This window comes from Oncorhynchus clarkii, chromosome 10, assembly GCF_045791955.1.
Source record: "Oncorhynchus clarkii lewisi isolate Uvic-CL-2024 chromosome 10, UVic_Ocla_1.0, whole genome shotgun sequence".
Taxonomy (NCBI): domain Eukaryota; kingdom Metazoa; phylum Chordata; class Actinopteri; order Salmoniformes; family Salmonidae; genus Oncorhynchus; species Oncorhynchus clarkii.
In genome coordinates, this window is record NC_092156.1 from 61,345,168 (window position 1) to 61,372,174 (window position 27,007).

Below are 27,007 nucleotides of genomic sequence, written 5' to 3' on the forward strand. Positions count from 1 at the left end.
GCATTGGAGTCAACATGGGCCAGCATCCCTTTTAAATACTTTTGATACCTTGTAGTGTCCATGCCCTGACTAATTGAGGCTGTTCTGAAGGCAAAGGGGGGTTTGCAACTAGAGGTCAACCGATAATGATTTTTCAACACCGATACCGATTATTGGAGGACCAAAAAAAGCTGATACCAATTAATTGGACCATTTTTAAAAAATGTATTTGTAATAATGAATTACAACAATACTGAATGAACACTTATTTTAACTTAATATAATACATCAATAAAATCTATTTAGCCTCAAATAAATAATGAAACATGTTCAATTTGGTTTAAATAATGCAAAAACAAAGTGTTGGAGAAGTAAAAGTGCAATATGTGCCATGTAAGAAAGTTAATGTAAGTTTAAGTTCCTTGCTCAGAACATATGAAAGCTGGTGGTTCCTTTTAACATGAGTCTTGAATATTCCCAGGTAAGAAGTTTTAGGTTGCAGTTATTATATCGATTATAGGACTATTTCTCTCTATACCATTTGTATTTCATTAACCTTTGACTATTGGATGTTCTTATAGGCACTTTAGTATTGCCAGTGTAACAGTATAGCTTCTGTCCCTCTCCTCGCTCCTACCTGGGCTTGAACCAGGAACACAACGACAACAGCCACCCTCGAAGCAGCGTTACCCATCGCTCCACAAAAGCCGCGGCCCATGCAGAGCAAGGGGAACAACCACTCCATGTCTCAGAGCGAGTGACGTTTGAAACGCTATTAGCCCGCACCCCGCTAACTAGCTAGCCATTTCACATCGGTTACACCAGCCTAATCTCGGGAGTTGATAGGCTTGAAGTCATAAACAGCTGATGGTAAATGCACTAAAGTGCTGTTTGAATGAATGCTTACGAGCCTGCTGGTGCCTATCATCGCTCAGACTGCTCTATCAAATCATAGACTTAGTTATAACATGATAACACACAGAAATACGAGCCTTAGATCATTAATATGGTCGAATCCGGAAACTATCATCTCGAAAACAAGACGTTTATTCTTTCAATGAAATGCGGAACCGTTCTGTATTTTATCTATGGGGTGGTATCCATAAGTCTAAATATTCCTGTTACATTGCACAACCTTCAATGTTATGTCATAATTTCGTAAAAGTCTGGCAAATTAGGCGGCCCAAACTGTTGCATATACACTGACTCTGCGTGCAATGAACGCAAGAGAAGTGACACAATTTCACCTGGTTTATATTGCCTGCTAACCTGGTTTTCTTTTAGCTAAATATGCAGGTTTAAAAATATATACTTCTGTGTATTGATTTTAAGAAAGGCATTGATGTTTATGGTTAGGTACACATTGAAGCAACGATACACACCGCATCGATTATATGCAATGCAGGACACGCTAGATAAACTAGTAATATCATCAACCATGTGTAGTTAACTAGTGATTATGATTGATTGATTGTTTTTTATAAGATAAGTTTAATGCTAGCTAGCAACTTACCTTGGCTTACTGCATTCGCGTAATAGGCAGTCTCCTTGTGGAGTGCAATGAGAGGCAGGTGGTTTGAGCGTTGGACTAGTTAACTGTAAGGTTGCAAGATTGAATCCCCCGAGCTGACAAGGTAAAAATCTGTCGTTCTGCCTCTGAACGAGGCAGTTAACCCACCGAATACCGATTTCCGATTGTTATGAAAACTTGAAATCGTCCCTAATTAATCGGCCATTCCGATTAATCGGTCGACCTCTAGTTGCAACTCAATATTAGGAAGGTGTTCCTAATGTTTGGAATACTCTGTGTATAAGGCATATTTAAGCCTAAAAAGTATGTTACATATTATGCTTAACTGTGTAGGTTATATAATGTTCACAAATTCCTATTTCATTACTTCTGATAAACTGAAAAATATTTTATAGTTAATCAAGTTCATCCAGATGTTTAGTTGAGATAGTACATTTGACATTTTAGTAATTTAGTAGACACTCATTGTAATCCCTCAATAAAGTAGGTATCTGCAAAGTCAGTGCTAGTAGGAAAAGAGAAAAGACATGGGATACATTTAAGATACTCTGTCCTGGGTTGCCAGGACCGAGAAGAGCTTTGACTGGGCTGAGCTTGAGTTGACCTACCTGTAGGCGTGGGACTGCCAAGAGACCAAAGGTGGCAGAACGGAGTACTCTGGTTGGGGTGTAGGGTTTGAGCATAGCCTGAAGGTAGGTAGGGGCAAATCCCTGTGCTGCTCCGTAGGCAAGCACCTTGGTCTTATAGTGGATGTGAGCTTTGATTTGAAGCCAGTGGAGTGTGCGGAGGAGCGGGGTGAAACGGGAGAACTTAGGAAGGTTGAACACCAAACGGGCTGCAGCGTTCTAGATACGTTGCAGGGCTTTTTGAATGTATTTTTTGTTTTACCTTTTATTTAACTAGGCAAGTCAGTTAAGAACCAATTCTTATTTTCAATGACGGCCGTCAGCTTTGATTTGTACCTTGTCAGCTCTGGGATTTGAACTTGCAACCTTCCGGTTACTAGTCCAACGCTCTAACCACTAGGCTACCCTGCCGCCCCTGGGCTTCCCGTTTGATGGCACAGGCGGGGAGCCCAGCCAACAGAGAGTTGCAGTAGTCTAGATGGGAGATGAAAAGAGCCTGGATTAGGACCTGCGACACTTCCTGTGTGAGGTAGGGTTGTACTCTACGGATGTTGTAGAGCAGGAGCCTGCAGGAGCGAGTCACTGCTTTGATGTTTGCAGAGAATGACAGGGTGTTGTCCAGGGTTACGCCAAGGTTCTTTGCACTCTGGGAGGGGGACACCGTGGAGTTATCATCCATGATGGAGAGGTCTTGGAGCAGGCAGGCTTTCCCAGAGAGGAAGAGCAGCTCCGTCTTGTCGAGGTTGTGGGCCAACATACAAGCTGAGATGTTTGCCAGGTACGCAGAGAGACGTGTGGTTTTCATATGGTGCAATTAACTCTTGTTTATGTTTAAAAACAAAATGGTAATTTTTATTCTAAGACTTTCATTGAGACTTTCTTTAGTATACATCACATCTGTTCTCACCCTGTTCTGCATACATACATCAGCTCTTTATAACCAATATACACTTACTAAATATACCTACACATACCCACACACTAACAAACACCTACTGTACACGTCAAAATAGTTTAGCTAGGTTTGTCTGATGATGACATCATAGCAGATGAATATATATATATATACAGTGCCTTGCGAAAGTATTCGGCCCCCTTGAACTTTGCGACCTTTTGCCACATTTCAGGCTTCAAACATAAAGATATAAAACTGTATTTTTTTGTGAAGAATCAACAACAAGTGGGACACAATCATGAAGTGGAACGACATTTATTGGATATTTCAAACTTTAACAAATCAAAAACTGAAAAATTGGGCGTGCAAAATTATTCAGCCCCCTTAAGTTAATACTTTGTAGCGCCACCTTTTGCTGCGATTACAGCTGTAAGTCGCTTGGGGTATGTCTCTATCAGTTTTGCACATCGAGAGACTGAATTTTTTTCCCATTCCTCCCTGAACTTGAGCTCAGTGAGGTTGGATGGAGAGCATTTGTGAACAGCAGTTTTCAGTTCTTTCCACAGATTCTCGATTGGATTCAGGTCTGGACTTTGACTTGGCCATTCTAACACCTGGATATGTTTATTTTTGAACCATTCCATTGTAGATTTTGCTTTATGTTTTGGATCATTGTCTTGTTGGAAGACAAATCTCCATCCCAGTCTCAGGTCTTTTGCAGACTCCATCAGGTTTTCTTCCAGAATGGCCTGTATTTGGCTCCATCCATCTTCCCATCAATTTTAACCATCTTCCCTGTCCCTGCTGAAGAAAAGCAGGCCCAAACCATGATGCTGCCACCACCATGTTTGACAGTGGGGATGGTGTGTTCATCTGTGTTGCTTTTACGCCAAACATAACGTTTTGCATTGTTGCCAAAAAGTTCAATTTTGGTTTCATCTGACCAGAGCACCTTCTTCCACATGTTTGGTGTGTCTCCCAGGTTGCTTGTGGCAAACTTTAAACAACACTTTTTATGGATATCTTTAAGAAATGGCTTTCTTCTTGCCACTCTTCCATAAAGGCCAGATTTGTGCAATATACGACTGATTGTTGTCCTATGGACAGAGTCTCCCACCTCAGCTGTAGATCTCTGCAGTTCATCCAGAGTTATCATGGGCCTCTTGGCTGCATCTCTGATCAGTCTTCTCCTTGTATGAGCTGAAAGTTTAGAGGGACGACCAGGTCTTGGTAGATTTGCAGTGGTCTGATACTCCTTCCATTTCAATATTATCGCTTGCACAGTGCTCCTTGGGATGTTTAAAGCTTGGGAAATCTTTTTGTATCCAAATCCGGCTTTAAACTTCTTCACAACAGTATCTCAGATGGTGTGTTCCTTGTTCTTCATGATGCTCTCTGCGCTTTTAACGGACCTCTGAGACTATCACAGTGCAGGTGCATTTATACGGAGACTTGATTACACACAGGTGGATTGTATTTATCATCATTAGTCATTTAGGTCAACATTGGATCATTCAGAGATCCTCACTGAACTTCTGGAGAGAGTTTGCTGCACTGAAAGTAAAGGGGCTGAATAATTTTGCACGCCCAATTTTTCAGTTTTTGATTTGTTTTAAAAAGTTTGAAATATCCAATAAATATCGTTCCACTTCATGATTGTGTCCCACTTGTTGATTCTTCACAAAAAAATACAGTTTTATATCTTTATGTTTGAAGCCTGAAATGTGGCAAAAGGTTGCAAAGTTCAAGGGGGCCGAATACTTTCGCAAGGCACTGTATGTATATATATATATTTATGTCCATCATGATGGGTTTAACAACAACAAAGTTATGTAACAGTATAGGACTGAAAAGTAGTGGGGATAGGTAAACACTCCATGTTGAAAGTGTGTTTTATTATCTGAGGGAGTGTATGTCTGTGTAATCTGTGTCACCTCTCTTCCAGGAGGAGGAGGGTCCAGAGGTGCTGCTGGTAAAGGAGGGTCCAGAGCAGATGCGGGTGTGAGGAGGGTCTTGGGGAACATGGTCATGGAGGTCAACACGACTTCAATCAAGTACAGGCTGAATGAACAACAGAGACAGAATGCAATATGACATTTCATTAAATTGTTTGGGGAATGGTCTCGTCACCAAGGGAAGATCCTCTGAACCAGATGATGTTATGGCTGGTAGCCCTATGCAGGGCTGCTGGCAATTTCCTACTTTGAGACTCTTTGTGGATACGGCGCCTGGTCTTTATTCATTTTGTCTTAAGTGTGGGACCATGCCTTTTGAATTTTCAAACCATTAAAAAGTGTCAGGTAATCAAATCAACTAACAAGTTTGCATAGTACTCATAGTAGTCCCTCAATTTATAATGTATGAACTTGACCAGGTAATTGACTCACAAGTTCCATATGTAGAGTTTTCTCTGCCATGTTTGTAAAGTCTATTTTTGTAACCTCCCCCTACAGGTGGTTGGCTGGAGGCTAACAGAGGAGACAGGGAGGCCATCTTGGATTCCCAGACCCAAACCAGTGGAGCCAAGGTCCCACTGGACATCATCACTGAGCAGGCCAGGATCAGAGGCGACATAGTGGAGGTCAGTCGATGGGAGAGCGTCCACAACACTGGGCTGGGGAACAACAATTTTAAATAACCAGAAACACAGTTGTGCAAGAATCCACACTTGGACTTGGTCTCTATGACAACAGACTGGCTGAGACCTGGGAGAGGCATAGATTTGGTCTGCAGGGACGGGGAGGTGTCCATATGCGGCAGGAGAGAACAGACACATATTCGGCTACTGATGCTCCATCCTGTTCCTATGTTTGTGATTTAGAGAGATTGATGGTGCCTCAGGTTAACCCACTAACAGGTGCTGCCTTCAGCCTGCCTTCTATAGGATCTATCAACTGGAATATGGACCCTGCAACAGACACTGCCTGGCCTTCCTCCTCCTCACAGTCTCCTTATGTTAAACCAGACCTCAGGCAATGCCAGTGCCTCAACGGCTACACAAGCCCATTGACAAATGACAGTATTAGTAATGCTATCAGCAGATCTGGTAGCAGAGAGAAGTGCTTCCCGTGTTCAGCTGTCATCTTTGCCGGGCAAAGTTTCTCCCAGTTGTCCAACCTGAAGAGGCACCAGATGGTCCACACTGGGGAGAAGCCTTACAGCGGCCCCCAGTGTGAGAAGAGGTTCTCCTGCCAGCACTGACTGTACGCACTGCGGGAAGAGGTTATCAGAGAGGAGCTACCTCGGGATACACCAGCAGAAAATGGATGGGTGTTCACCACAAGAGACATGTAACACAGCATACAATCCCCAAAACAATGACTAGTGGTCAAGGAGGGAGCTCAAAGACAGGCTCATGCCTTCTACCACCTCCGGTGTTTTTGGGTCACAACGTGGGAGGCTGAGTGTTCAGACTAAAGCCGAAAAGCTGTATGCCTGCCCCACGTATGGGAAGCGATTTGCTGAGGCGAACTACAGTGGGGCAAAAAAGTATTTAGTCAGCCACCAATTGTGCAAGTTCTCCCACTTAAAAAGACGAGAGGCCTGTAATGTTCATCATAGGTACACTTCAACTATGACAGACAAAATGAGGGGAAAAAAATCCTGAAAATCACATTGTAGGATTTTTAATGAATTATATCCCACCTCGTGACGCAACACTGCCTGGCTGGGGAGCTTTGTGCACTACTCTGATAGATTCATTTTTGGAGGCGCTGCGCACAGGCATAAAAGTTTGTCTTATTTACTATAAAGTCTACAAAGTGAGACTTTTTTCCTTGTGTTTCTTGGTTATTTACATTGTTTTGTTTTTACTTGTTTTTCAATGTTAGTTTGAGTCTGCTGTTTGTACACAATAAATGAAAGAGGGATTGGGTAGGACAAGTTTTTGCGTCATCTTTTAACTCCAAAGCAGGAAGAGGAACTGCAATTTTGATAAGTAAACACATCCCCTTCTGTGTCAGCAACACCATATCTGAATCCTCAGGCAGGTTTGTTTTGGTGCATATGTATTCAGTCTATTGAATATTTATGCTCCTGACTTCGATGACCATATGTTTATTCAGAATGTCTTCCTTCAGGTTGCTCAAGCACCACCAGGATGGCTACTGGCTGGAGGAGATTTTAATTTAGGTTTAGATACAGTTCTTGACAGGTCATCTGATAAACCTTCCCCTCTTACCAAAGCCGCCAAGCTCACCATGTCATTCATGAAAGATCTCAATTTACTAGACATCTGGAGACAGTTGCACCCACAGGATAGGGACTATTGTTTTTAGTCACACACACACCCACAACTTTTTGCTATCAACCCAACTGTTTCATAGTGTTAGATACCGATTATCTCCCCAGATTGCTTCGTGACCCTTCTCCTCTGGTATTATCAATCTCCATTCCCACCAAGGTAAATGGAGCATATAGATGGAGACTATATTCTACACTCCTAAAGTTTGTGCATGCATCAAAGAGCAGATCAATATTTTTACTTTGACAAACAAACCCTCCGCTCCTGACAGTTTCAGTCTTTGGGACGCATTGAAAGCCTATCTGAGGGGACAGATCATTTCCTATACTAAAGGGTCGAAGAGAAAACACGGTGCGGAACTGAATGTCCTTTTATCTGAAATCTCTGCGCTAGAGAGAACCTACCAAAGAGGCCCGACCAAAGATCTATACAGGCTTTTGGTAAATTAAAAATGTAGATATAATACTCTGAACACATATCAAGCTGAGAGGGCCATCACTAAATCAAAACAGCATTACTATGAGTTTGGAGAGAAAGCACACCAAGTATTGGCATGGCAACTGAGAGCAGAGGAAAGTAAGAGGACAATTAATGCAATAGAAACTCTTACTAATGAGATATCATTCGACCCTACTGAAATTAATGATACTTAAGAAATATGACGAGGACCTCTACACTTCCCAATCAAGCTATGATCTTTCAGAGATCTCTCTTCTCTCCTCTCTCAACCTCACATGCCTGTCAGAGGAAGACAGAGAGAGCCTGAGTGAACAGTTCTCAGTCTGAATTGTTGGAGGCCATTAAATATTTACCTTCTAATAAATCTCCTGGGGAGGATGGCTTCCCTCCAGAGTTCTATAAAGAATTTAGGGAGCTGTTGGCACTCTACCTTATGGAGGTACTTATAAAAGCCTGGGAGGACAACTGCTTTCCAGAGTCTTTCTCTCAATCTGTGATTACAGTAATTCACAAGAAAGAGGAAAAACCCGCTAAAGTACACCTCCTAAAGACCAATCTCTCCTTTAATACAGATTGTAAACTGGTCACCAAGATGGTATCTAAGAGATGGGAGTCACGTCTCCCCCCTGTTGGTCAACCCAGATCATCCTGTTTTTAAAATATAATTCACCCTGCTGACAAAAACAAAAATACCTACTGTCGCAGTCTTCCTCGACGCCGAAAAAGGCTTTTGATCGGGTCGAATGGCCATATCTCCTTCGCGTCTTAGAAAAGTTTGGTTTCGACACCGTGTTTGTAAATTTGATCAAATCACTCTACAAATATCCTAAAGCCAGGATTGCATCAATGGGATGACTTCCTCCTCTTTCCCTCTCTATAGGGGGGAACAGACAAGGTTGCCCAATTAGCCCCCAACCTCTTCACCCTCGCTGAGGCCATTAGAACGTGCCCTGACATTCATGGCTTTGAGGTGGGCCCATAAATGATCACTTTTTGAGGACGACCTCATCTTATTTCTAACAAACCCAGAACATTCACACTCTCACTTACAGAACCCTTTATAGTTATTTCTCTGGATATAAGGTCAATTTTGATAAAAGCGAAATCTTACCGTTGTCTGTCTTTGACCTCCATACCATCAAGCATAAATTTCCTTTTAGATGGTTGTATATTTGGGCGTAATGGTGGATGGTAACCTGAACAACCTATATAAACTCAATCTGGCCAGCTTGATGCAAAAGGTGGAGGTTGACCTGTGTAAAAGGATGGATTTACCGCTCACTCTACTGGGTAGAATTAATGTAATTAAAATGAATGTCCTGCCCAGATTTCTATACTTGTTTCAATCTCTCCCTATCCCTGTGCCCGCAGGATTATTTTCCTCTCTCGACAAGCTGACCAGATGGTTTATCTGGCACAGCAAAACCCAGAGGATTAGCCTGGACAAACGGACCCTTGATTACGGTCAAGGGGGGCTTAAACCTCCCCAATTTCAGAATATATTACTGGGCTGCGCAGTTTAGATTTCTGGCTCAGAGGTTTGACAATGGTCCTTCTCCCTCATGGTTGAACAGTTTGAGGTACATGAGGACACCGGGGCAGAATTGTTTTACAAATGGGACATGAAATCTTTACAAACTATCACAGACAACCCTTTAAATATACATTCAGACGAGAGGGATTTCTTTCCCCTAAAACCGCTCTATGGAGCAATCGATAGATTCCTATGTTTTTCCAGAATAGTAACTTTAGACCATGGTCTGATAAGGATATCACTCTTCTGGAACATTGTTATGAGGAGGGAATTCTTATGTCCTTCGAACAGCTGAAACAGAAATACCACCTGTCTAACAAGGACTTCTTTAGTTACCGACAACTACCTATTGAACTACTCTGCCAAGCAGACCAACCATTGTTTAAGACCATTTCCCGTGTTTACGATGCTCTTATGTCAGGACTACCACTGCCTGAGCTAGATAAACCACGATTTTAGATGGGAAAAAGATCTGGGTATTAATCTTGGTGAGGGACTATGGAGTGACCTATGCAGGGGTGGTGTTACAGCCACATTGAACTCCAGATACAGACTGATCCAGTTGAATTTCCTCCATCAGCTCTATATCACCCCATCTAGACTGCACAAGTTCAACCCTGATAGCTCCTCCCTATGTTTTAGATGTGGCTCAGATGAAGGAACATTCCTCCATTCCACTTGGCAGTGTTCAAAACTACACCGTTTCTGGCAGGGGGTATGCGATACCATATCCTCAATTCATAGGGCTGTATTCCCTTTAGACCCTGAGGTCTGTCTACTGGGTAACTTTACTAACACCAATCTTAGGCAAAGCCATACTATAAAGCTAACAGAAAAATTGCTAGCGATTGCCAAGAAACCAGTTGCAATGTGGCTATCGGAAGTTAACAGTTGTATCCATCTGAAGAAAATGACTTAATGCTTGAGGAATAATTTGGAGACATTTTACAGAATTTTGCAACCTTTTATTGATTATATGGAGAATCTCCCCTCACATCACATTGATTGCATCTCTATATACTCCTCACGTAATGTTTCACACTTCATGTATAATACAGTTGAAGGTGTAATTTACATACACTTAGGTTGGAGTCATTAAAACCACTTTTTCAACCATTTCTTGACAACTATAGTTTTGGCAAGTCGGTTAGGACATCTACTTTGTGCATGACACAAGTAATTTTTCCAACAATTGTTTACAAACAGATTATTTCACTTATAATTCACTGTATCACAATTCAAGTGGGTCAGAAGTTTACATACACTAAGTTGACTGTGCCTTTAAACAGCTTGGAAAATTCCAGAAAATTATGTCATGGCTTCAGAAGCTTCTGATGGGCTAATTGACATCATTTGAGTCAGTTTACAATCTATAAAATAATTTGTCTGTGAACAATTGTTGGAAAAATTACTTGTCATGCACAAAGTAGATGGCCTAACCGACTTGCCAAAACTATAGTTTGTTAAAAATAATTTTGTGGAGTGGTTGAAAAACAAGTTTTAATGACTCCAACCTAAGTGTATGTAAACTTCTGACTTCAACTGTATATGTATGTCAAAAGTTTGGACACCTAATCATTCCAGGGTTTTTCTTTATTTGTACTATTTTCCTCATTGTAGATTAACAGTGAAGACCTCAAAACTATGAAATAACACATATGGAATCATGTGTGGGGGTGCTTTGCTGGTGGTACGGTCAGTGATTTATTTAGAATTCAAGGCACACTTAATCAGCATGGCTACCTCAGCATTCTGCAGCGATACGCCATCCCATCTGGTTTGTGCTTAGTGGGACTATAATTTCCCCCCCCCCAACAGGACAATGACCCACCACCTCCAGGCTGTGTAAGGGCTATTTGACCAAGGAGGAGAGTGATGGAGTGCTGCATCAGATGAACTGGCCTCCACAATCACCCGACCTCAACCCAATTGAGATGGTTTGGGATGAGTTGGAGCGCAGAGTTAAGGAAAAGCAGCCAACAAGTGCTCAGCATATGTGGGAACTCCTTCAAAGACGGTTGGAAAAGCATTCCAGGTGAAGCTGGTTGAGAGAATGCCAAGAGTGTGCAAAGCTGTCATCAAGGCAAAGGGTGACTACTTTGAAGAAACTCAAAAATATAATATATTTTGATTAGTTAAACACTTTTTGGTTACTACATGATTCCATGTGTTATTTCATAGTTTTGATGTCTCAACTATTATTATACAATGTAGAAAATTGAATGAGTATGTGTGTCCAAACTTTTGACTGGTACTGTATACTGAACAAAAATATAAACGCAACATGTAAAGTGTTGGTCACAAGTTTCATGAGCTGACGCACAAATGTGTTTACAACTCATTTGCCAACGTAATCCAGCCACCTGACAGGTGTGGCAGATCAAGAAGCTGATTAAAAAGCGTGATCATTACACAAGTGTACATTGTGCTAGGGACAATAAAATGTGTTTTGTCACACAACACAATACCATAGATGTCTCATGTTTTAAGGGAGCGTGCAATTGGCATGCTTACTGCAGGAATGTCCATCAGGGCTGTGAATTTCCTAATTAAATTCAGTGAAATTCTTAAACTTTTTAAATGTTTCAATATTTACATTTAACTTTTTAGATTAAACTATACTAAATATATTCATATCACCAAAGAACTGATTAAAATGCTGTTTTGCAATGAATGTTACAGTAGCCTCAACAGCACTCTGTAAGGTAGCACCACTGGAACCCACTAAGGTGTTTCAGATACTAAGCTTATGGTCGCAGCGGTGTGTAGAATGGAGATACCGAGATGTGAAGTGTGCAGGTGGTCATGGGCGAAACGAATATGTAGTATTGGTGGGAAAAGAAGCGGTCAATTGTGGGGGTGCCCATGTTGCTGTAAATCAGAAGTGCCTGGTGCAAGAAAGACTGGTTGAGGTTGCCAGGGTCAAAGTAGAACAGAAAGTGTCATATGTTGAGGCAGTGAAGAGAGTAGAGGATGATGGGTCAAGGGTGAGTAGTAGGCCTTGGCCAATACAGAGTGATACGAATTTGTGCTTCAATGAGGTTGGCTTCTTAGCATTCATTGCCACGGTTATCAACTGTACCGCAGAATTGGAACATAAAATAATAGATGCTGTGGTGGCAGCTGCATTGAAATACTTGGGTGTTCTGTTTTACAGCAGAAGAGTTAGGTGTGTTGAATGAGAATCCCTCCTGTCCTCCCAGGTCGCTGGCCTACTGTCGGATCAGTTAGTGTCAAAGTAGTGGAATGGGATTTTTAAAATTAAATATTAGTATATAGGTGTAGGATTAGTTGGTGGTGCAATGTTTTCCTTTTTATTTTTGTATCACAAAATGTTAGGTGCTCGACAACACACTACCGCACAGTAGGTGGCGGGATGCACAAACAAAATGTGTGAACGCCATGACACCAAAGAATAAGACGTAAACGGACGTGACAAAGGACAGTTTCCACGTTAGTGTTTTTAGTCGTTTATTAACACACTGGAAATCAAAATATGACTAATTTAAAGGCACATAATCACATAATTCGCGTTGGAGTCAGGACTTATCTAGGTAACGATAGCTAGCTGCTAACGTTAGCTAACAATGGCTAACTGTAACGTTATGGTTTTTCACACTCAAATAGCCTCCATCATGGAGGTGTTAGCGAGTGCAGCCGTGGCAGATATATGTAAACTTGTAGACGACGACTATGCAGTGTTTCGTTTGGAAATAACTCAAAGCCGAAAAGAAAACAGGACATTGAGGAGAAAACTACAGCTACTGGAACTGAAGGTGGCACGGGAGCGCGCAGAGAGGACAATGCAACAGCGCGTCGTCGCCAGTCGTCCCAGAAGTGTCAAGATCCTCGACCGATATAGAGGAATGGCAAGAGGTACATTTAGCATTAGGCCGAGACTACTCCCCTCTGCGCATGTGCGACTTTAAAGGCGTTAACCAGAAATGGGTCTTGGTCTGTTTTTGGATAGTATGCAATAATTCCCCTAATTACTTAGCCATCTTGCACAAAGACACAATCATATTCTAAACATATTGATTTACTATTATTTACTAATTGAAAATAATGATGCATGCAATATAAATCGATCAATACATAGTATATCAATAAGCTTTGCAAAGTGTTACCTTCCATCCTTGCCAATTCTAGACAGTATCAAAACTGTCAATAGTGTGTACAATATAGCATTGAGACTTGACGGTACCTAGCCACCTCTTTTCCCCCCAATCGCTCTTTCAGGTGAAGGACATCTCACTGGAGGCCACAGGAGCTTTGTGAAGCCAGCAGGACACAATACATGGAGCGATGACCAACCAATCGCTGTTGATGAGGGGAGTGGAACCTCAACCCAGCATGTTATCGTGATAGAGGTTAGTGTAATAGTATTACAGTGCATCAAATGTGGACAGTTTATTTCAGAAAGGCTCCCCTCAGCCACTCACTTGCTTACGTGTACATACATATTATTCTGACATAGTTGAGCTTGTGAGACTTCCTTACTACATTGTTATCCAAGTCAACTCCTGTGCCGGTAATAACTTCCTCTCTTCTTGTGTCAGTCTGCAGATGCCACGGCTGCAGGTCCTGGGGTCAAGCAGGAGAGGACTGAAGGAGAGGAGGACCCACGGCACAGCAGAGACATTCAGTCTGGTGCAGCTGTAGCCATGGAGGACCCCGCCACCACCCCAGCACAGCCCAGCTCCCGACGCAGCATGACGGAGGTCAGTGGAACGCTGAACGCCGTCCTCAAGTCAGAGATGGACACCAAGACTTTAACTGTAACACACAGGCCTTTACACACAGGATCTGATGACAGGTCAGACCCAGAGAGTCTGGGACTGGGGAGACTGGGCTGTCCTCCTGCTCCCGGCTCAGAGTATTTACTTTATGGTAACCGGAGCCTGGTTCATTCCCATCGGGTCTTAGGTGACGCGTTAGAAACGGCCAATTATCTATCTTTCTCTTACCCTACAGAGATGGACCCTGGCAACATATCCATGGGTTTAGAAAGACAGGCTGATCCGTCTAGAGGGGACTGGAACCGATACAGTAGTAGTGTATACTCTGAGGGGTGCCTAGATAAGAAAGGGGAAGGTCTGGTCGAAGATGAAGTGACTGTGAAAGTGGAGGGCGACATTCCTCCCACATGGAATGCAGCTTGTCACATAGGAGATGGATTCTCACAGGGCAGAGATTTCTTAGATTACAGTTTAAAGACCAATCTAAATGTCCCTACCCACTCCCCTTTACACTCGCTCAGGGATCGCGACCCAGTGCCCACGTCGATGGCGCCTTCCGATTTACAAGGCCGCGTCCTTTTCGATCAGGTATTGAACTCAAACGACAGGGCTAGAGTCCAGACTCAGGGAAAGGGAGCCACATCAGGCAGTAGTAAAGAGAAACGGTTCCTCTGCATGTTCTGTAACAAAGCCTTCAGCTGCACCCAGAAGGTAGAGATCCACCAGAGGATCCACACAGGGGTGAAACCCTTTAGCTGTACCCAGTGTCACATGCGCTTTGCCCAGGCTGGCCACCTGAAGAGGCACCAGAGGGTTCACACAGGGGTGAAACCCTTCAGCTGTACCCAGTGTCAAATGCGCTTTGCCCAGGCTGGTGACCTGAAGAGGCACCAGAGGGTCCACACAGGGGAGAAACCCTTCTGCTGCCAGCTGTGTGAGAAGAGGTTCTCCCGCCAGCACCAGCTGAAGATGCACCTGAAGATCCACACGGGAGAGAGGCCATTCTCCTGAAGGCATATATAGATTTCCGTGTTGAATATTTCATCCAGACATTGTGTGATATAAGGCATACATACACCACACACACACACACACACGGAATCATATAGTTACCCAGAAAGTGGTAAACAAATCAAAGTAGCTGCCCTCTGCCTCGATGACAGCTTTGGCATTCTTTCAACCAGCTTCACCTAGAATGCTTTTCCAACCGTCTTGAAGGACTTCCCACATAAGCGGAGCACTTGTTGGCTGCTTTTCCTTCACTCTACGGTCCAGCTCATCCCAAACCATCTCAATTGGTTAGAGGTCAGGTGATTGTAGAGGCCAGGTCATCTGATGCAGCACTCCATCACTCTCCTCCTTGGTCAAATAGCCCTTACACAGCCTGGAGGTGTGTTGGGTCATTGTCCTGTTGAAAAAGAAATGATAGTCCCTCCTAAGCACAAACCAGATGGGATGGCGTATCGCTGCAGAATGCTGTGGTAGCCATGCTGATTAAGGGTGGTTTGAATTCTAAATAAATCACACCACTTCCTCCATGCTCCAGTGGAAACTACACATGCAGAGATCATCCGTTCACCGACTCTGCTTCTCACAGACACGGCGGTAGGAGCCAATAATCTCTAATATGGACTCATCAGACCAAATGACAGATTTCCACCAGTCTAATGTCCATTGATCGTGTTTCTTGGCCCAAGCAAGTCTTCTTATTGGTGTCCTTTAGTAGTGGTTTCTTTTCAGCAATTCGACCATGAAGGCCTGATTCACGCAGTCTCCTCTGAACAGTTGATGTTGAAAGGTGTCTGTTACTTAAACTCTGTGAAGCATTTATTTAGGCTGCAATTTCTGAGGCTGGTAACTAATTAACTTATCCTCTGTATTCTGCCCTTGAGTTACCTTCTAACAGGATGGCAGCACACTCTGCAACAGAGGTAACACTGGGTCTTGAAGAAAACGTTCAAAGTTCTTGAAATTTTCCGGATTGACTGACCTTTATTTTAAAGTAATGACGGACTGTTGTTTCTCTTTGCTTATTTGAGATAGCCCTATTTGGTAAAATACCAAGTCCATCTTCTGTATACCACCCCTACCTTGTCACAACACAACTGATAAGCTCAAACGCATTAAGGAAAGAAATGTCACAAATGAACTTTTAACAAGGCATACCTGTTAATTTAAATGCATTCCAGGTGACTACATCAAGAAGCTGGTCGAGAGAATGCCAAGAGTGTGCAAAGCTGTCAAGGCAAAGGGTGGCTACTTTGAAGAATCTCAAATACAAAATATATTTTGATTTGTTTAACACTTTTTTTTGGTTACTACATGATTCCATAGTTTGTCTTCACTATTCTACAATGTAGAAAGTAGTACAAATAAAGAAGAACCCTGGAATGAGTAGGTGTGTCCAAACATTTGACTGGTCCTGTAAATAAATAAGTGTATATTTGTTGTATTATACAGGGCACATTTGAAAAGGAGACCTATGTCTCAATATGTCCTCCATGTAAAAAAAAAAAGGTTAAATAAAATACTCTGACAACACGTACAGAAAATTGGTCCCCGCTTTAAATGACTTTCAGCTTATAAAGGCTACATAAATGTACTACAAATCTATTACCCTATGTCGTGCTTTATAAATGTGACATAACCCACTAACATGTGCTTAATAAATGCCTTAAATCATATAGAGGCTTCACAAAGCATTTATAACCCTGTCATGCATCTTGCTAGTGCACTGCAACGGCAGGATATTGGGTTCGATTCCTGGCACCACCCATATGTAGAAATGTATTCATGCATGACTAAGTCGCTTTGGGTAAAAGTATCTGCTAAATTTGACATACTATATTACACTAAAACTTTTCTAGGATGGCCCAACCTCTTTCTCTCTTGGGTGCATTGGACCAGACCTCAACTTCCCCAAGTGCTGTGCTTCTGGATGACACACACTAAGGTGCAGTCATGCACAGCAAAAAAACGTTGATAGGGACTTTTAAAATCGGTTTGCATTTATCTACTTCAGTTTAGTTTTTTCTTGGTTTTGTTTTTCCAGGTTTTGGATTTCCCCATTTTTCAGGTTTACCCTAGTTTTCACTTTTTTGGGAGGATAAACAACAAAACTGGATTATGTGTTCACAACTATGTTTAAACCACATCAGGGGATTACTTAAGGTCTGGGAAAAATCTAAGTAACTGTTTGAGTGTAGTTGCCCTTTAATTCAGTGAGCATGCCCTACACCATTGTTTGGTTAGCAGGTTTTCTGTAGTGCAGTAAGTGCTCATGATGCGATTCAACCGCCAATGGAATGGGTGGAGTAAAAGGCCAGCAACACTCCATATTGTTCAGAAATGGCACCATACAGTGCATTTGGGAAGTATTCAGACCCCGAGACTTTTCCCACATTTTGCTACGTTACAGCCTTATTCTAAAATGGATTAAATAAATGTTTCCTCAATCTACACACAATACCCCATAATGACAAAGCAAAAACAGGTTAATACGAAGTTATTACAAATATAAACCAGATACCTTATTTACATAACTATTCAGCCCCTTTGCTATGAGCTCAGGTTTATCCTGTTTCCATTGAACATCTTCGAGATGCTTCTTCATCTTGATTGGAGTCCACCTGTGGCAAATTCAATTGATTGTTCAGGATTTGAAAAAGGCACACACCTGTCTATATAAGATCCCACAGTTGACAATACATGTCAGAGCAAAAACCAAGCCATGAGGTCGAAGGAATTGTCCTTAGAGCTACGAGACAGGATTATGTCAAGGCACAGATCTGGAGAAGGGTACCAACAACATCTCTGGAAACCTGAAAATGGCTGTGCGGCAACACTCCACATCCAACCTGAGAGCTTGAGAGGATCTGCAGAGAAGAATGGGAGAAACTCCCCAAATACAGGTGTGCCAAGCTTGTAGTGTCATACCCAAGAAGACTTGAGGCTGTAATTGCTGCCAAAGGTGCTTCAACAAAGTACTGAGTAAAGGGTCTGAATACTTATGTAAATGTGATATCAGTTTATTTTTAATAAAATGTGCTTACATTACTAAAGCTGTTTTTGCTTTGTCTTTATTGGGGAGGGGGGGGGGGGGGGCAATTTAATCAGTTTTAGAATAAGGCTGTAACTTTAAAAAAATGTGGAAAAGGTCAAGGGGTCTGAATACTTTCCAAATGTACTGTTCATTCTACAGACCCTACTAAGTATTCTCAACAATACTTTTACTGCGGCACCCATGCTCTGAGCCAATGTGTATTCCATATACAGTGATTCGCATTGGGGGCATTTATTTGACCTTAATGCAAATGTCACTTAAATATATCATTGTTAATGTTTAGATGATTCTTTTTCAAATCATGCATGAATTGTTGTCACTTTTTAACTCTTACGTGGGGGACTTGTATTTCCGTGACCCGGAAGTACTTTGTTAGTGTTGCTGACAAGACACTAATCAGTTCGCATATCTAGTGCCCATTTGTGCTGCCACAGACAGCGAAGAACTAAGTTAATTGCAATACATTTGAGTTTGTAGTAAAGTGTTGAGTTAGGTAGTAGCTACAGTATTTAATCTAAATCGTTATTTCAAATAATTTGTGACTTAACGGCGATTGCTACCTATGCGACATTTAGCTAGCTAGCAGACTCAGCTAAATACAAATCCCCTAGATACAGACACGCTTGAGATTGGTAAATGAAAGAGGAATATAATACAAATTGAATGGAGTTGCACATCTTCCCATTTAGAGTTTCTGGTGGAGCACAGAAATGCCCTCATCTAGGATATGTGACAAAGACATTTAACGAATCTGCTCACTTTCTTTGTTACTTCTATGGGTGGAACCAACAAGCAGGAAGAGAGGCAAGAACCATTTGTCTGCCAGCTCACTGACAAGCTACACTTCACATCCCTGTTCAATGTAATTGCATTAGACGGTTTGAAACTTAAGTTTAAACATGTCTTTAATGTTTATTTGTTTTAGATGTTAGTGATAATTCCCTAAGTTTTAATACATGGGTACATCATTAAGCCTTTGTGTGTTATAAATTACCAAAGGGGTCTGACTTTAAATTAAGTACACGGTCATGCGATAGAGTCTTTATGGATGTGTTATGAATGACCGAATGTATCTCACTTCAAACTAAGTATTACAGGACACTACATATGGTGTGAGAGGAATTTAAAATGGGTTGATGGACCTGCAAAGTTTGTGTATGTGTCAGAACCAAGAAGATTTGGAGTAGTCCAACCTGAGACTACTCCACCATGTATTCCTTTTCTGTTCCCATGCTGGAGACCAGGGCTTGATTACAACCTGTTACAATGTTGCCAACATTTTGTGACTGATCTTTCAGTGGGTGAATGTGTCAAAGACCTGACTGGGCCCAGCACCGCGCTGTATGGCTCGTTTTTGTATTGTGCGGATTTCTGTATTGAGGAACATGTAACTTGGTTCCAGAAGAAAGACACTTAAAATGTCTTTATGCTGGGGGCTTTTGTCAAGGTAAGTGTTTCTTGGTGTAACGTTGTCCCCAGGCTATTGCACATACTACAGTGCCTTGCGAAAGTATTCGGCCCCCTTGAACTTTGCGACCTTTTGCCACATTTCAGGCTTCAAACATAAAGATATAAAACTGTATTTTTTTGTGAAGAATCAACAAGTGGGACACAATCATGAAGTGGAACGACATTTATTGGAGATTTCAAACTTTTTTAACAAATCAAAAACTGAAAAATTGGGCGTGCAAAATTATTCAGCCCCTTTACTTTCAGTGCAGCAAACTCTCTCCAGAAGTTCAGTGAGGATCTCTGAATGATCCAATGTTGACCTAAATGACTAATGATGATAAATACAATCCACCTGTGTGTAATCAAGTCTCCGTATAAATGCACCTGCACTGTGATAGTCTCAGAGGTCCGTCAAAAGCGCAGAGAGCATCATGAAGAACAAGGAACACACCAGGCAGGTCCGAGATACTGTTGTGAAGAAGTTTAAAGCCGGATTTGGATACAAAAAGATTTCCCAAGCTTTAAACATCCCAAGGAGCACTGTGCAAGCGATAATATTGAAATGGAAGGAGTATCAGACCACTGCAAATCTACCAAGACCTGGCCGTCCCTCTAAACTTTCAGCTCATACAAGGAGAAGACTGATCAGAGATGCAGCCAAGAGGCCCATTATCACTCTGGATGAACTGCAGAGATCTACAGCTGAGGTGGAAGACTCTGTCCATAGGACAACAATCATTCGTATATTGCACAAATCTGGCCTTTATGGAAGAGTGGCAAGAAGAAAGCCATTTCTTAAAGATATCCATAAAAAGTGTCGTTTAAAGTTTGCCACAAGCCACCTGGGAGACACACCAAACATGTGGAAGAAGGTGCTCTGGTCAGATGAAACCAAAATTGAACTTTTTGGCAACAATGCAAAACGTTATGTTTGGCGTAAAAGCAACACAGCTGAACACACCATCCCCACTGTCAAACATGGTGGTGGCAGCATCATGGTTTGGGCCTGCTTTTCTTCAGCAGGGACAGGGAAGATGGTTAAAATTGACGGGAAGATGGATGGCGCCAAATACAGGACCATTCTGGAAGAAAACCTGATGGAGTCTGCAAAAGACCTGAGACTGGGATGGAGATTTGTCTTCCAACAAGACAATGATCCAAAACATAAAGCAAAATCTACAATGGAATGGTTCAAAAATAAACATATCCAGGTGTTAGAATGGCCAAGTCAAAGTCCAGACCTGAATCCAATCGAGAATCTGTGGAAAGAACTGAAAACTGATGTTCACAAATGCTCTGCATCCAACTTCACTGAGCTCGAGCTGTTTTGCAAGGAGGAATGGGAAAACATTTCAGTCTCTCGATGTGCAAAACTGATAGAGACATACCTCAAGCGACTTACAGCTGTAATCGCAGCAAAAGGTGGCGCTACAAAGTATTAACTTAAGGGGGCTGAATAATTTTGCACGCCCAATTTTTCAGTTTTTGATTTGTTAAAAAAGTTTGAAATATCCAATAAATGTCGTTCCACTTCATGATTTTGTCCCACTTGTTGTTGATTCTTCACAAAAAAATACAGTTTTATATCTTTATGTTTGAAGCCTGAAATGTGGCAAAAGGTCGCAAAGTTCAAGGGGGCCGAATACTTTCGCAAGGCACTGTATATCAACCATTGAAAGTTCGCCTTAGTGGGAGTGACCATAGAATTCTATAGGAGTGACCTTACTGAGTATAAAGTTTGTCATCATCACTAAACAGTCAGTCATAATTATGGCTAAACCCTGCCCATTTCCAGAATAGATTTTCTTAAAATGTGATTTTAAACCTAACCCTAACTAATGAAGGTCAAGTTTGATGCGTTGGTCCACCAGACCTTCCACACATTAGGGCAAAAGTGCCTGGAAACGAGATTAGGTGTAACATGACATCACATTAGAGCGTATGCCCTCCTTCAGCACAACATGTCACCCTTCATAAAGCACATGTTTATATCATATTTGACATTGGTGATTATCACACGGTTATGCCACATTTTTTAACCCTTTATAAAGAATGGCATATGGTTATAGCTGCTTTTTTAACATGTAGGGCTTTAAGAAGCCGATCATTTAAAGCGGGACCAACAATTGTGTAATATGTCCAATACGAAAAAAAATATTGGATTTAAGCTGATTGGCCTCAAAATGAGCAGCAAATTCCTCTGGGTGTAAACTCCTGTGGATTTGAAACTAAAGTGCCAAAATGATCCCCCTTTAAATGCACACAGAAAATGATGTAAGGTGCAATAAAATATAGAAGTACACACACAAAAAACATTGGTGACCATTTAGGATTGAAAACATAAAAAATACAAATCAGGTTGTATGATAACTAGTATAAAATATGAACATTTCTGCACAGTCATTTTCGCCCTAATTATTAATTTACAAAGTAACAGGAAAATACTCTTATTCTGAAGGATTCCAAAAATCTGTGACCTGGAAGTATTTAGCTATTTCTTATTGCCTGCTTCACAGTGGTAAAAACAACGTCCACGTTAACGTTTTTATTGTTGTGATTTAAACGATTGTTAACACCCTGGAACTCAAAATATGACATATTTAACTGCACCGCATCACATACGTATCCCAGGTCATCTTTAATTCGCGTTGGCGACAGGGAGTGGTTGATAGATGTTATCTAGATAACGCTAGCTAGCTGCTAACAATGGCTAACTGTATGGTTTTTCACACTCAAATAGCCTCCGTCATGGAGGTGCTAGCGAATGCAGCCGTGGCAGAGATCTGTAAACTCGTAGACGATGACTATGCAGTGTTTCGTTTGGAAATAACTCAAAGCCAGAAAGAAAACAGGTCATTGCGGAGGAAACTACTGGAACTGAAGGTGGCACGGGAGCGCGCAGAGAAGACATTACGAGAGCGCGTCCTCGCCAGTCGTCCCAGTAGTGTCAAGATCCTCGATCGATACAGAGGAATGGCAAGAGGTACATTTTGAAAGAGGACGAAGGTGCGCTGCCTGTCGCCCCTAGTATATAGCACAGTGCCTAGCTCCCCGTTCACCATCTGCACTAGCTACAGATTGTAACACCAGATAATGAATGTGATTTGACCAAACATTTTAGGACCATTAGAATCGCCAATACCAGGTGAGGTTATCTTCGTCCTCGATTTGGGGAAAAATGAGTAATAAAATGTGTCCAGTTGAGGGGGGTCCGTTTTATTTTAAAAACTCTACATTTTCCAAATTCAATCAAATGTTTGGTCCATTAAGTAACTGAGACCGGTGTCTGTCATCATGATAGACCGTTTGGGGTGGACTCATCTGTCTCAATCAATGGTGGAGTTAATTTTACTTGGCTGGTGCCCCTGGTATGTGGAGATTAATTTAAGGACCAATGGAAAGGTCCCAAACTCCGCTGGGTCATTCAAAACAAACTGACCAGTGAGAATATTTGAAAAAGACAGGATTGAACATTGTTGGATTATTTTATGCACCCGAAAAATTATATTACTAAACAGAGCATTTTCTAAATTCAAAACGGACCCCCTGCAACTGGACAGACATTTTATGAGACTCATGTTTCCACAAATTGAGGGTGAAGATAGTATCTGCCAATATCTAGTTTGTTTAAAAATCTCAAGCTACGTTTTGTATAGCCACACCTGTAACTACTAGTACAATAGATAGCAAAATGTTTTGGTTAAATCACATTATCCGGTGTTAGTCTATAGCTCCTCTGCACATGTGTTCAGCTGTTTTATCCAAAATTGGATCTTGGTCAGTTTTTGGATAGTATACAATAATTCCCCTAATTACTTAGCTATCTAGCACAAAGACACTATCATATTCTAACCAGATTCTTGATTTGCTGCATTTCTTATTATTTGCTCAATGAAAACAATGTGATGCATGGAACATAATACATCAATCAATAAATAGTATTCAAGAAGTTATGAGAAGTGTTACCTTGCTTCCTGGCCAATTCTAGACAGTGTAAATAATGTACAATATACTGTTGAGCATTGACAGTAGCTAACCTAACCACCTCTTTAACCCTCAATCACTCTCTCAGGTGAAGGACATCTCACTGGAGGCCACAGGATCTCTGTGAAACCAGCGGGACACAATACATGGAGAGATGACCAACCAATCACAGTTGATGAAGGGACTGGAACCTCAACCCAGCACGTTATCATGATAGAGGTTAGTGTTACATTTAACATTGAATTACAGTTCCTTTTCTAAATCAAATGTGGCCAGTTTATTTCAGAAAGGCTCCCCTCAGCTATTCACTTGCTTACATGTACATCCTCATTTATCTGCCTTAGGGGAGCTTGTGAGACCCTACGACAACTCAACTCATGTACCGGTAATAACCTCCTCTCTTCTTGTCAGTCTGCAGATGCAGAGCCTGCAGGTCCTGGGGTCAAACAGGAGAGGTCTGAAGGAGAGGAGGACCAACGACACAGCAGAGACATCCAGACTGGGGCAGATGGAGCACCCCTTGTAGCCACGGAGGACCCCACCAACGCCCCAGCGCAGCTCAGGACCCAATGCAGTATCACGGAGGTCAGTGGAACGCCGAACGCCATCCTCAAGTCAGAGACAGACACTAAGACTTTAACTCTAACACACAGGCTTTTACACACAGGATCTGACGACAGGTCAGACCCAAAGAGACTGGAGGCGGGGAGACTGGGCTGTCCTCCTGCTCCTGGCTCATAGTATATACTGCTATTTCATCATAGCCAGAGGATGGTTAATTCCCATGGTGATAGTGACGTGTTAGACACTGGTGGTGATGATCCGTCTTGTTCTTACACTACAGAGATGGACCCTGGCAACATGCCTATGGGTTTAGAGAGAGAGACTGATCTGTCCAGAGGGGACTGGAACCAGTACAGTAGTAGTGTATACTCTGAAGGGTGCCTAGATAAGAAAGGGGAGGGTCTGGTCATAGATGTGATTGTGAAAGTTGAGGGCGATGTTCCTCCCACATGGAATCCAGATAATCACCTAGGAGACGGACACTCACAGGGAAGAGATTTCTTAGATTACAGGGGAAGCTTAGAGACAAATCCAATTGTCGCAACCCACTCCCTTTTACACTTGTTTAGGGATCACGACCCAGTGTCCATGTCAATGGGGCCTTCCGATTCAAAAGGCCGCATCCTTTTCGATCAAGTATTGAACTCAAACGAAAGGGCTAGAGGCCAGCCTCCTGGAGGGGGAGCCACATCAGGCAATAGTAGAGAAACGGTTCCTCTGCATGTTCTGTAACAAAGGTTTCAGCTGCACCCAGAAGGTGGAGATCCACCAGAGGTTCCACACAGGGGAGAAACCCTACAGCTGCCCCCAGTGTCACATGTGCTTCACCCAGATTGGTGACCTGAAGAGGCACCAGAGAGTCCACACAGAGGAGAAACCCTACAGCTGCCCCAAGTGTCACATGCGCTTCACCAGACTGGCAGCCTGAAGAGGCACCTGAAGGTCCACACGGGAGAAAGGCCGTTTGCTGTATGTATTGCGGGAAGAGGTTCTCAGAGAGGACCTACCTCAGGATACACCAGCAGAAAAACCATTCCACTCTATAAAATGGAAACCATTCTACTTTATAGCTTTAGATCAAACCCTGCATTAAAAAGACAAAGATTAATTTTCATTGTTGTCCACAGATGCATTTGGAATAATGAGATGAACAGATTTCAGTGTTGAATTTTCCTGGTTAGAATATTGCATGATACAGTATGTCACATATAAGCCTAAAAAGTCTGTTGTTACATAGTGTTTGTACTGAGTAGGCTACATGATAACAAATGCCCGTTTCATTTTTAATGATGTATTTAAAACGTTTTTATGTTCAATAGAATGAAAAGTCCCATTTTGTGTTTAACCTCAAGGTAGCCTTGATGACAGCTTTGCACACTCTTGGCATTCTCTCAACCAGCTTCATGAGGAATGCTTTTCCAACAGTCTGGAAGGAGTTCCCACATAATATGCTGAGCACTTGTTGGCTGCTTTTCCTTCACTCTGCCATCCAACTCATCCCAAACCATCTCAATTGGGTTGAGGTCGGGTGATTGTGGATGCCAGGTCATCTGATGCAGCACTCCATCCACTCTCCTCCTTGGTCAAAAAGCCCTTACACAGCCTGGAGGTGTGTTGGGTCATTGTCCTGTTAAAAAAGAAATGATGGTGGGACTAAGCGCAAACCAGATGGGATAGCATATCGCTGCAGAATGCTGTGGTAGCCATGCTGGTTAAGTGTGCTTTGAATTCTAAATACATCAGTTTCACCAGCAAAGCACCCCCACACCATCAAATCTCCTCCATGCTTCACGGTGGGAACGACACACGCGGAGTTCATCCGTTCACCGACTCTGCGTCTCACAAAGATACGGCGGTTGGAAATAAATCTCAAATTTGGACTTATCAGACCAAAGGACAGATTTCCACCGGTCTAATGTCCATTGCTTGTTTCTTCTTATTGGTGTCCTTTAGTTGTGGTTTCTTTGCAGCAATTCGACCATGAAGGCCTGATTCACACAGTCTCCTCTGAACAGTTGATGTGTCTGTTACTTTAACTCTATGAAGCATTTATTTGAGGTTTCAGTTAATTCTAATGAACTTATCCTCTGCAGCAGAGGTAACTATGGGTCTTCCTTTCCTATGGCGGTCCACATGAGAGCCAGTGTCATCATAGCGCTTGATGGTTTTTGCGACTGCATATGAAGAAACGTTCTAAGGTCTTTTACCAAATAGCGCTATCTTCTGTATACCACCCCTACCTTGTCACAATACAACTGATATTCTCAAATGCATTGAGAAGGATTGAAATTCCACACATTACCTTTGAACAAGGCACACCTGTTAATTGAAAGGCATTCCATGTGGCTACCTCATGAAGCTGGTTGAGAGAATGCCAAGAGTGTGTTAAGTTGTCAAGGCAAAGAGTGGCTACTTTGAAGAATCTCAAATATAATATCGGTTTTGATTTGTTTAACACTTGTTTTTTGTGTGGGGGGGGGGGGGGGGGGGGGGGTTACTACACAATTCCATGTGTTTTTTCATAGTTTAAAAAACCCTGGAATTTTTTATTTCACCTTTATTTAACTAGGTAGGCCAGTTGAGAACAAGTTCTCATTTACAACTGTAACCTGGACAAGATAAAGCAAAGCAGTGCAACAACAGAGTTACACATGGGATAAACAAACGTACAGTCAATAACACAATATAAAAATATGTATACAGTGTGTGCAAATGAAGTAAGGAGGTAAGGCAATAAATAGTCCAATAGTGGCGAAGTAATTACAATTTATCAATTTACACTGGAGTGATATGTGCAGATGAGGATGTGCAAGTAGGAATGCTGGTGTGCAAAAGAGCAGAAAAACAAAAACATATGGGGATGAGGTAGGTAGTTGGTTGGATGGGCTGTGTACAGCTGCAGCGATCGGTAAGCTGCTCTGACAGCTGACGCTTAAAA

General features: G+C 42.1%; 2 protein-coding genes across 3 annotated transcripts in view; both read left to right on the top strand.

Annotated features, from left to right (window-relative positions):
• The window catches only part of LOC139418913 (uncharacterized), a 74,366-nt gene that overhangs the window by 38,274 nt on the left and 9,085 nt on the right, over positions 1-27,007 (top strand). The window contains exons 1-3 of one of the 2 annotated variants that reach the window (XM_071168697.1): positions 21,996-22,504; positions 23,594-23,724; positions 23,917-24,090. In XM_071168697.1, coding sequence (XP_071024798.1) covers positions 22,228-22,504; positions 23,594-23,724; positions 23,917-24,090 — 582 coding nt within the window. In that variant the 5' untranslated portion in view covers positions 21,996-22,227. Of the gene's footprint in view, positions 1-21,995; positions 22,505-23,593; positions 23,725-23,916; positions 24,091-27,007 lie in introns of those variants that run through there. The other variant, XM_071168698.1, reaches the window with a different exon arrangement.
• Positions 12,688-16,558, top strand: LOC139418917 (uncharacterized). The gene is made up of 3 exons (XM_071168702.1): positions 12,688-13,143; positions 13,507-13,637; positions 13,827-16,558. Exons 1-3 carry the CDS (start codon positions 12,855-12,857, stop codon positions 15,015-15,017), a joined length of 1,611 nt encoding a protein of 536 aa, XP_071024803.1. The 5' UTR covers positions 12,688-12,854; the 3' UTR covers positions 15,018-16,558.